This window comes from Lampetra fluviatilis, unplaced genomic scaffold, assembly GCF_964198595.1.
Source record: "Lampetra fluviatilis unplaced genomic scaffold, kcLamFluv1.1 SCAFFOLD_475, whole genome shotgun sequence".
Classification (NCBI taxonomy): domain Eukaryota; kingdom Metazoa; phylum Chordata; class Hyperoartia; order Petromyzontiformes; family Petromyzontidae; genus Lampetra; species Lampetra fluviatilis.
Window position 1 is genome coordinate 45,590 of NW_027621359.1, and position 11,911 is coordinate 57,500.

Consider the following 11,911-nt stretch of genomic DNA (forward strand, 5'->3'; position numbering starts at 1 on the left):
TAGAATGAACCTCATTAATATTCATTAGCCACCTCGGCACGTGATTGGCCGTTCGAGCCAGCCTAATTAATATTCATAAAGTCACGTGGTTAACTTGCGGCACCTATTTAATATTCATGACCAATCTCGGCACGCGATTGGCCGAACGAATCAACCCTCATTAATATTCATGAGCTTTCTCGGCACGCGATTGGCTGCCCGTTGCTAGGCATGCCTAGTCCCCGCCCCCACCCCCCCTCCGTTGCTAGGCGTGTAGCGGAAGTGGTGTCAGTATATAAGGTCCGGGCACCCGTTGAGAGAAACCGCAGACCGCGTGGGAATTGGTTCCGGGTGGTTGACGTTTCGTTCCCCCCCCTCTCCATCTCTCTCTCTCCGGCTCTCTCGATCAATCACTCCTTTAATCGATCAATCGATTGTAATCGATAGCAGCAATGGTTGTCCTGCTTGGCGACGTCTTTCCCAACTTCGAGGCCGACTCGTCGGTGGGGAAAATCAAGTTTCACGAATGGCTTGGAGATTCGTGAGTAGCGTGTGCATGTGTGTGTGTGCACCTAGCCTGGCACCGTGGGGATGTCAGCGCTCACCCACTCACCCACTCGCTCACTCACCCACTCACCCTTTCACCCACTGACTCACCCACTGACTCACCCACTCACTCACCCTTTCACCCACTCACCCTTTCACCCACTCACCCTTTCACCCACCCTCTCACCCACTCACTCACCCACCCACTCGCTCACTCACCCACTCGCTCACTCACCCACTCACTCGCTCACTCACTCACCCATTCACCCTTTCACCCACTAACTCACCCACTCACTCACCCACCCACTCACCCACCCACTCGCTCACTCACTCACTCACCCACTCGCTCACTCACTCACCCATTCACCCTTTCACCCACTAACTCACCCACCCACTCACTCACCCACCCACTCGCTCACTCACTCACTCACCCACCCACTCGCTCACTCACTCACTCACCCATTCACCCTTTCACCCACTAACTCACCCACCCACTCACTCACCCACCCACTCACCCACCCACTCGCTCACTCACTCACCCACTCGCTCACTCACTCACTCACCCATTCACCCTTTCACCCACTAACTCACCCACCCACTCACTCACCCACCCACTCACCCACCCACTCGCTCACTCACTCACCCACTCGCTCACTCACCCACTCACTCGCTCACTCACTCACCCATTCACCCTTTAACCCACTAACTCACCCACCCACTCACCCACCCACTCACTCACCCACCCACTCGCTCACTCACCCACTCACTCGCTCACTCACTCACCCATTCACCCTTTCACCCACTAACTCACCCACTCACTCACCCACCCACTCACCCACCCACTCGCTCACTCACTCACCCACTCGCTCACTCACTCACTCACCCATTCACCCTTTCACCCACTAACTCACCCACCCACTCACTCACCCACCCACTCGCTCACTCACTCACTCACCCACCCACTCGCTCACTCACTCACTCACCCATTCACCCTTTCACCCACTAACTCACCCACCCACTCACTCACCCACCCACTCACCCACCCACTCGCTCACTCACTCACCCACTCGCTCACTCACTCACTCACCCATTCACCCTTTCACCCACTAACTCACCCACCCACTCACTCACCCACCCACTCACCCACCCACTCGCTCACTCACTCACCCACTCGCTCACTCACCCACTCACTCGCTCACTCACTCACCCATTCACCCTTTAACCCACTAACTCACCCACCCACTCACTCACCCACCCACTCACTCACCCACCCACTCGCTCACTCACCCACTCGCTCACTCACCCACTCACTCGCTCACTCACTCACCCATTCACCCTTTCACCCACTAACTCACCCACTCACTCACCCACCCACTCACCCACCCACTCGCTCACTCACTCACCCACTCGCTCACTCACTCACTCACCCATTCACCCTTTCACCCACTAACTCACCCACCCGCTCACTCCGCCAGACAAACCCGGCTTCGATTCCCGCTCACGGCCAACACCATCATCACTTTCACCATCATCACCACCATCATCATCACCACCATCATCATCACCACCACCATCATCACCATCATCATCATCACTTTCACCATCATCATCACTTTCACCATCATCATCACTTTCACCACCATCATCATCATCATCACTTTCATCACCATCATCATCACTTTCACCACCATCATCATCACCACCATCATCACTTTTACCACCATCATCATCATCACTTTCATCACCATCATCATCACTTTCACCACCATCATCATCACCACCATCATCACTTTCACCACCATCATCATCATCATCACTTTCACCACCATCATCATCACCATCATCATCATCATCACTTTCACCACCATCATCATCACCATCATCATCATCACTTTCACCACCATCATCATCACCATCATCATCACTTTCACCACCATCATCATCACTTTCACCACCATCATCACCACCATCATCACTTTCACCACCATCATCATCATCATCACTTTCACCACCATCATCATCACCATCATCATCACTTTCACCACCACCATCATCATCATCACTTTCACCACCATCATCACCACCATCATCACTTTCACCACCATCATCACCACCATCATCACTTTCACCACCATCATCACCATCATCACTTTCACCACCATCATCATCATCATCATCACTTTCACCACCATCATCACCATCATCATCACTTTCACCACCACCATCATCATCATCACTTTCACCACCATCACCACCATCACCACCATCACCACCAGCAGTCAACCCATGGCAACTGCTGGGTCTGTCCCGTGACCTCCTGCACCTAGCCTGGCACAGCAGTCAACCCATGGCACCTGCTGGGTCTGTCCCGTGACCTCCTCATGCACCTAGCCTGGCACAGCAGTCAACCCATGGCACCTGCAGGGTCTGCCCCGTGACCTCCTGCACCTAGCCTGGCACAGCAGTTAACCCATGGCACCTGCTGGGTCTGCCCTGTGACCTCCTGCACCTAGCCTGGCACAGCAGTTAACCCATGGCACCTGCTGGGTCTGCCCCGTGACCTCCTCCTCATGCACCTAGCCTGGCACAGCAGTACAACCCATGGCACCTGCTGGGTCTGCCCTGTGACCTCATGCACCTAGCCTGGCACAGCAGTACAACCCATGGCACCTGCTGGGTCTGCCCTGTGACCTCCTGCACCTAGCCTGGCACAGCAGTTAACCCATGGCACCTGCTGGGTCTGCCCCGTGACCTCCTCCTCATGCACCTAGCCTGGCACAGCAGTACAACCCATGGCACCTGCTGGGTCTGCCCTGTGACCTCATGCACCTAGCCTGGCACAGCAGTACAACCCATGGCACCTGCTGGGTCTGCCCTGTGACCTCATGCACCTAGCCTGGCACAGCAGTCAACCCATGGGGGGTCCCCCTCTAACGAGATGCACGCTCACTGTGACTGGGCAGTCTGCTCTGAGTGGGCCACTTGAGTTCCTGAGTGGCTCTTAACGTGTCTGTGTGTGTGTGGCTGTGTGTGTGTGACTTTGTGTGTGTGTGTGTGGCTGTGTGTGTGTGACTTTGTGTGTGTGTATATCTGTGTGTGTGTATCTGTGTGTGTGTCTGTGTGTGTGTCTGTGTGTGTGTGTGACTTTGTGTGTGTGTGTGACTCTGTGTGTGTGTGACTCTGTGTGTGTGTGTGCCTGTCTGTGTGTATTTGTGTGTGACTCTGTGTGTGTGTGTCTGTGTGTGTGTGTCTGTGTGTGTGTGTGTCTGTCTGTGTATATGTGTGTGTGACTCTGTGTGTGTGTGTGTGACTCTGTGTGTGTGTCTGTGTGTCCGGCAAAACAACCCTCTACCTCCTCGTTCTTGCCGGATCAGCAACGCTGTGGTGAGCACTGCCATGGGGTGAGATTGTCCATTTCCCTCGTGGCGTTTGTAACCACCACAGGGCTCTGGACGGGTGCGAGGGGCTGGTAACCCCTCCACCTTCAATCCAAGAAACACCACATCACGGAGAAAATATCTAATTAAGCTTGTGCCAGAGGCCCTGGGGGGACAGGCGTCTATGACGTGTCCTTGCAGAGCCAGGAGACTGAATCTTCACCCTCGGAGTTCCTCCAGAAACAGCAAAAAGCCACTACGTGTGGCCACGTGGAATGTTCGAACGCTCACTGCGGAGGAGAGGCTGCCACTCCTCTGTCGGGAGCTGGACCGGTACCGCCTGGATCTCTGCGGGGCATTCAGGAGGTCCGGTGGACCGGCTCTGGCTCCTGCCACCATGAGGGGTGGACAGTCCTCTACTCGGGGCAGGAGACCGCCAAACAACAGGGAGTGGCTCTTCTTCTGAACAAAAAGAATGAAGGGGGCGTGGGAGCGTGGCGGTGAGGTGTGGGAAGCTGTAAGCCCCGGGCTACTTTGGGCTCGCCTTCCCATCAACCGGAGGCGAGGAGTGGTGGTCGTGGTTACTTACGCCCCCACCGAAGACGAACATCCGTGGAGGGATGCAGGCAAGGCCGATGAGTCAGATGCCTTTTATGACCTCCTGTCACAGGTGCTGGCTAAAGTTGCCCCTTGGGACAGAGTCAACTTATTGGGTAACTTTCATGCCTGAGTTGGTCATGATGCTGGCACCTGGTCTGGAGTGATTGGAAGGCATGGGCCAGATCAGCTCAATAACAACGGCAGGAGGCTGCTAGATTTTTGTGCAGCCCATGGGCTTGTAATTACCAACACGCTCTTCCGGCATCGGCGCATCCACACAACATCGTGGATGCATGCCGGGTCCAAGCAAGAACATCTGCAGGACTACATAGTGACGGACCAGCGGATGCGAGCCCATGTCCTTGACACCAGGACATACCGTGGAGCTGATCTGCCTACTGACCATCGACTTGTCATCTGAAATGCTGAGGGAGGGTGGCGTTTATGCACAGACCGCCCTACATGACATCATAACAACAGTCTGGACCACTGGATGGGACCGCACAGACTGTAACAACTACAGGGGCATCTCATTCCTCAGTGTGCCGGGAAAGGTCCTGGTAAGAATTATTCAACATCGCCTTGCTAGGCACGCTGAGGAGAGGCTTGCGGAGCCCCAATGCGGTTTCAGAAAACCGTCTGCTACAGCAGACGTGTAGGGACTTCCAACAAAACCTACATCTCTGCTTTATTGACCTGGTCAAGGCCTATGATACCATCAGTAGGCCTGGGCTCTGGGTTGTTCTTTGTGCTTTCAGAGTCCCTGACTCTTTGCTTAATCATTAAGGACCTTCATGATGGTGAGCGGACCCGGGTAAAACTACGTGGCCAGGAGTCCGAGCCTTTCCCTGTACACCTTGGGGTGCGACAGGGATGCCCTGTGGCTCCCACATTATTTACCATCTATTTCAACCACACAGTTCGTGTACAGGAGGAATTTCCATCTGGTACAGATACAATGATCGATGCCTGGGTGCGGTCAAGGGATGGCTCCCTATTGGTCAACCACGTTATGTATGCCGATGATTTGGTAATAGCTGCTCATTCAGAAGAGGAGTTGGAGACGCTGCTGCTGAGACTGGAGTGTGCCACTAAGAGATGGGGCCTTACCGTCAGCCCCACCAAAACTAAGCACCTGCCTGGTTATTTTGTACCATCGGACACTCCACACAACTCCCAATTTGTGATGGGGCAGTTGTGGAGAGAGTGGAGAGTTTCCCATACCTGGGCAGTGTGCTCATGACCGGCTCCGGTTTGACAGCAGAGGTCTCACTCCGAATCAGTCGAGCGGCAATATCTTTTCATCGGTTGCGTAACGCTGTGTGGAAGCTACCTGGTCTGTCGCTCCGCACGAAGCTTCAGGTCTTCTCGGCCACAGTCATTCCCTCCCTTCTCTATGCTTGCGAAACGTGGACCCACCTAATGGAACATCTTCGCCGGTTAGAAACATTTAGGCTGGCCTGCCTACGATCCATCCTGGGTTCAACCAGGCTGGATTGTGTGAGGAGCTCACAAATCTTTGAAAGGTCTGGACAAAGTCCCATCGGTGAGCTCCTCCGGCAGGCAAGGCTGCGTTGGCTGGGTCATGTAGCCCGCATGCCCAGCCACCGCATGCCCAAACAGCTTTTGTTCGGCCGGATCGAGGGGGCTAAACGGGCGCGGCACGGGCTAGAGAAGAGATGGAGTGATGTGGTACAGGAGGACGTGGAGCTGAGTGGACTTGCCGATGACTGGTACCAGCGGTGTCAAGATCGGCCTCAGTGGAGGAGGCTCGTGAAGGACGCTGCTGGGCAGTTGGAGGCAGTCGCCCTCCAACAACAACGGAGGGCGGAGGAGCGATGCTCACAACAACGAGCGGAGCGCCGGGTGGCTAAAGCACAGCAAGTTGGCACAGGTGGTGCATCAGCCAGTCATCTCGGTCAGTCGACCCGTGGTACCTGCTGGGTCTGCCCCGTGACCTCCTGCCAGCGGGCGTTCGACACTTCACGTGGCCTCAAGGTGCACATGGCCTGGCACCAGCGTCGTGGTGACGTCCCTACATTCTGTTAAGGCTATACGGGGGATCTTTGTCACTGTGTGTGTGTGACTCTGTGTGTGTGATACTCTGTGTGTGTATCTGTGTGACTCTGTATGTGTGACACTGTATGTGACACTGTGTGTCTCTGTGTGTGTCTCTGTGTGTGTCACTGTGTGTGTCACTGTGTGTGTCACTGTGTGTGTCTGTGTGTGACTCTGTGTGTGTGTGTCTGTGTGTGTATCTGTGTGTGACTGTAGGTGGGGAGTGCTGTTCTCCCACCCTGTGTGTGTGTCACTGTGTGTGTGACACTGTGTGTGTGACACTGTGTGTGACTGTGTCACTGTGTGTGTGTCACTGTGTATCTGTGTGTGACTGACTGTGTAGGTGGGGAGTGCTGTTTTCTCACCCTGTGTGTGTATGACACTGTGTGTGTGTGTGGCACTGTGTGTGTGGCACCGTGTGTATGTGTCACTGTGTGTGTGTGACACTGTGTGTGTGACTGTGTCTGACTGTGTGACTGTAGGTGGGGAGTGCTGTTCTCACACCCTGTGTATGTGTGACACTGTGTGTGTGTGACTGTGTGTGTCTGACTGTGTGTGTCTGACTGTGTGTGTCTGACTGTGTGTGTCTGACTGTGTGTGTCTGACTGTGTGTGTCTGACTGTGTGTGTCTGACTGTGTGTGTCTGACTGTGTGTATCTGACTGTAGTTGGGGAGTGCTGTTCTCACACCCGGCTGACTTCACCCCGGTCTGCACGACCGAGTTGGCTCGCGCCGCCTCCCTCCACGGCGAGTTTGAGCAGCGCGGAGTCAAGATGCTGGGTCTGTCCATCGACTCAGCCGAGTCTCACCGGGAGTGGGCCAAGGTGGGTGAGTGGGTGGGTGGGTGAGTGGGTGGGTAAGTGGGTGGGTGGGTGAGTTGGTGGGTGAGTGAGTGTCTGAGTGAGTGGGTGGGTGGGTGAGTGGGTGGGTGAGTGGGTGGGTGGGTGAGTGGGTGGGTGAGTGGGTGGGTGGGTGAGTGGGTGGGTGAGTGGGTGGGTGAGTGGGTGGGTGAGTGGGTGGGTGGGTGGGTGGGTGGGTGAGTGGGTGAGTGGGTGGGTGAGTGGGTGGGTGAGTGGGTGAGTGGGTGGGTGGGTGGGTGAGTGGGTGGGTGAGTGGGTGAGTGGGTGGGTGGGTGGGTGAGTGGGTGGGTGAGTGGGTGGGTGGGTGGGTGAGTGGGTTGGTGAGTGAGCGGAGTCAAGATGCTGGGTCTGTCCATCGACTCAGCCGAGTCTCACCGGGAGTGGGCCAAGGTGGGTGGGTGGGTGGGTGAGTGAGTGGGTGGGTGGGTGGGTGGGTGGGTGAGTGGGTGGGTGAGTGGGTGAGTGGGTGGGTGGGTGAGTGTCTGAGTGGGTGGGTGGGTGGGTGAGTGTCTGAGTGGGTGGGTGAGTGGGTGGGTGAGTGGGTGGGTGAGTGGGTGGGTGAGTGGGTGGGTGAGTGGGTGAGTGGGTGGGTGAGTGAGCGGAGTCAAGATGCTGGGTCTGTCCATCGACTCAGCCGAGTCTCACCGGGAGTGGGCCAAGGTGGGTGGGTGGGTGGGTGAGTGGGTGAGTGGGTGAGTGGGTGAGTGGGTGGGTGGGTGGGTGAGTGGGTGGGTGAGTGAGCGGAGTCAAGATGCTGGGTCTGTCCATCGACTCAGCCGAGTCTCACCGGGAGTGGGCCAAGGTGGGTGGGTGGGTGGGTGAGTGGGTGGGTGGGTGGGTGAGTGAGCGGAGTCAAGATGCTGGGTCTGTCCATCGACTCAGCCGAGTCTCACCGGGAGTGGGCCAAGGTGGGTGGGTGGGTGGGTGAGTGGGTGGGTGGGTGAGTGGGTGGGTGGGTGGGTGAGTGGGTGAGTGGGTGAGTGGGTGGGTGAGTGAGCGGAGTCAAGATGCTGGGTCTGTCCATCGACTCAGCCGAGTCTCACCGGGAGTGGGCCAAGGTGGGTGAGTGAGTGGGTGGGTGGGTGGGTGAGTGGGTGGGTGGGTGGGTGGGTGAGTGGGTGAGTGGGTGGGTGGGTGAGTGGGTGGGTGAGTGAGCGGAGTCAAGATGCTGGGTCTGTCCATCGACTCAGCCGAGTCTCACCGGGAGTGGGCCAAGGTGGGTGGGTGGGTGAGTGGGTGGGTGGGTGAGTGGGTGGGTGGGTGGGTGGGTGAGTGGGTGAGTGGGTGAGTGGGTGGGTGAGTGAGCGGAGTCAAGATGCTGGGTCTGTCCATCGACTCAGCCGAGTCTCACCGGGAGTGGGCCAAGGTGGGTGAGTGGGTGAGTGGGTGGGTGGGTGGGTGGGTGGGTGAGTGGGTGGGTGAGTGAGCGGAGTCAAGATGCTGGGTCTGTCCATCGACTCAGCCGAGTCTCACCGGGAGTGGGCCAAGGTGGGTGAGTGGGTGGGTGAGTGGGTGGGTGGGTGGGTGGGTGAGTGGGTGAGTGGGTGGGTGGGTGAGTGGGTGGGTGAGTGAGCGGAGTCAAGATGCTGGGTCTGTCCATCGACTCAGCCGAGTCTCACCGGGAGTGGGCCAAGGTGGGTGGGTGGGTGGGTGGGTGAGTGGGTGGGTGGGTGGGTGAGTGGGTGGGTGAGTGTCTGAGTGGGTGGGTGGGTGGGTGAGTGTCTGAGTGGGTGGGTGAGTGGGTGGGTGAGTGGGTGAGTGGGTGGGTGGGTGGGTGAGTGGTTGGGTGGGTGGGTGAGTGGGTGGCTGAGTGACTGAGTGGGTGGGTGAGTGAGTGACTGAGTGAGTGAGTGGGTGAGTGACTCCGCAGGACATCGTGGCGATCATGGGCTGAGTGGGTGAGTGAGTGGCTGAGTGAGTGGCTGAGTGACCGAGTGAGTGACCGAGTGAGTGACCGAGTGAGTGACCGAGTGAGTGACCGAGTGAGTGACCGAGTGAGTGACCGAGTGAGTGACCGAGTGAGTGACCGAGTGAGTGACCGAGTGAGTGACCGAGTGAGTGACCGAGTGAGTGACCGAGTGAGTGACCGAGTGAGTGACCGACTCTGCAGGACATCGTGGCGTTCATGGGCTGAGTGAGCGAGTGAGTGAGTGGGTATGTGAAGTGACTACGTAGGTGAGTGGGTGAGTGACTAAGTGGGTGAGTGACTGAGTGTGTGAGTGACTGACTGAGTGAGTGACTGAGTGAGTCTCTGACTGAGTGACTGAGTGAGTCTCTGACTGAGTGACTGAGTGAGTCTCTGACTGAGTGACTGAGTGAGTCTCTGACTGAGTGACTGAGTGAGTCTCTGACTGAGTGACTGAGTGAGTCTCTGACTGAGTGACTGAGTGAGTGACTAAGTGGGTGAGCGTGTGGGTGACTGCAGGACATCGTGGCGTTCATGGGCTGAGTGAGTGAGTGAGTGGCTGAGTGAGTGACTGAGTAGGTGAGTAGGTGAGTGGGTGAGTAGGTGACTGAGTGAGTGACTGAGTGAGTGAGTGAGTGGCTGAGTGAGTGAGTGAGTGGCTGAGTGAGTGAGTGAGTGGCTGAGTGAGTGAGTGAGTGGCTGAGTGAGTGAGTGAGTGGCTGACTCACTGACTCACTGAGTGACTGACTGACTGACTCACTGAGTGACTGACTGACTGACTCACTGAGTGACTGAGTGAGTGGCTGAGTGACTAAGTGGGTGAGCGTGTGAGTGACTGACTGAGTGAGTGACTGAGTAAGTGAGTGGGTGAGTGGGTGAGTAGGTGAGTGGGTGAGTGGGTGAGTGAGTGTGTGAGTGACTGAGTGAGTGGCTGACTCACTGAGTGACTGACTCACTGACTCACTGAGTGACTGACTGACTCGCTGACTGACTGACTGACTGACTCACTGAGTGACTGAGTGAGTGGCTGAGTGACTAAGTGGGTGAGCGTGTGAGTGACTGACTGAGTGAGTGACTGAGTAGGTGAGTAGGTGAGTGGGTGAGTAGGTGACTGAGTGAGTGAGTGGCTGAGTGAGTGAGTGGCTGAGTGAGTGAGTGAGTGGCTGAGTGAGTGAGTGAGTGGCTGAGTGGCTGAGTGAGTGAGTGGCTGAGTGAGTGAGTGAGTGGCTGAGTGGCTGAGTGAGTGGCTGAGTGAGTGAGTGAGTGGCTGAGTGAGTGAGTGAGTGGCTGAGTGAGTGAGTGAGTGGCTGAGTGAGTGAGTGAGTGGCTGACTCACTGACTCACTGAGTGACTGACTGACTGACTCACTGACTGACTGAGTGAGTGGCTGAGTGACTAAGTGGGTGAGCGTGTGAGTGACTGACTGAGTGAGTAGGTGAGTGGGTGAGTAGGTGAGTGGGTGAGTGGGTGAGTGAGTGTGTGACTGACTCACTGAGTGACTGAGTGAGTGGCTGAGTGACTAAGTGGGTGAGCGTGTGAGTGACTGAGTGAGTGACTGAGTAGGTGAGTAGGTGAGTGGGTGAGTAGGTGACTGAGTGAGTGAGTGAGTGGCTGAGTGAGTGAGTGAGTGGCTGAGTGAGTGAGTGGCTGAGTGACTGACTGACTCACTGACTGACTGACTGAGTGAGTGAGTGGCTGAGTGACTAAGTGGGTGAGCGTGTGAGTGGGTGAGTAGGTGAGTGGGTGAGTAGGTGAGTGGGTGAGTAGGTGAGTGGGTGAGTAGGTGAGTGGGTGAGTAGGTGAGTGGGTGAGTGAGTGAGTGAGTGAGTGAGTGGCTGAGTGAGTGAGTGAGTGGCTGAGTGAGTGAGTGAGTGGCTGAGTGAGTGAGTGAGTGGCTGAGTGAGTGAGTGAGTGAGTGAGTGACTGACTGACTCACTGACTGACTGACTCACTGAGTGACTGAGTGAGTGGCTGAGTGACTAAGTGGGTGAGCGTGTGAGTGACTGAGTAGGTGAGTGGGTGAGTAGGTGAGTGGGTGAGTAGGTGAGTGGGTGAGTAGGTGAGTGGGTGAGTAGGTGAGTGGGTGACTGACTGAGTGAGTGACTGACTGAGTGAGTGACTGACTGAGTGAGTGGGTGACTGAGTGAGTGGGTGACTGAGTGAGTGACTAAGTGGGTGACTCTGCAGGACATCGTGGCGTTCATGGGGTGAGTGAGTGACTGACTGAGTGACTGAGTGAGTGACTGAGTGAGTGAGCGGGTGACTGAGTGAGTGGGTGAGTGAGTGAGTAGGTGAGTGAGTGTGTGACTGGGTGGGTGGGTGAGTGACTGACTGAGTAACTGACTGAGTGACTGAGTGAGTGAGCGGGTGACTGAGTGAGTGACTGAGTGATTAACTAACTGAATGGGTGAGTGACTGAGTGAGTGACTAAGTGGGTGAGCGTGTGGGTAACTCTGCAGGACATCGTGGCGTTCATGGGCTCCGCTGCGGGCACGCCGCTCCCCTTCCCGATCGTGGCCGACGAGAATCGCCGCCTCGCGGTGGAGCTCGGCATGCTCGACCCCAACGAGGTGGACGGGCGCGGC

The 11,911-nt window shown here is 56.5% G+C and overlaps 1 protein-coding gene across 1 annotated transcript in view; it reads left to right on the plus strand.

Annotated features, from left to right (window-relative positions):
* Positions 1 to 309: 309 nt before the first annotated feature.
* PRDX6 (peroxiredoxin 6) overlaps positions 310 to 11,911 on the plus strand; it is a 14,178-nt gene continuing 2,576 nt past the window's right edge. Inside the window, exons 1-3 of the mRNA XM_078885461.1 lie at positions 310 to 520; positions 7,228 to 7,384; positions 11,786 to 11,911. The exon at positions 11,786 to 11,911 is cut by the window's right edge and continues 21 nt beyond it. Of these exons, the coding sequence (XP_078741587.1) occupies positions 432 to 520; positions 7,228 to 7,384; positions 11,786 to 11,911 (372 nt within the window). The 5' untranslated portion in view covers positions 310 to 431. The remainder of the gene's footprint in view (positions 521 to 7,227; positions 7,385 to 11,785) is intronic.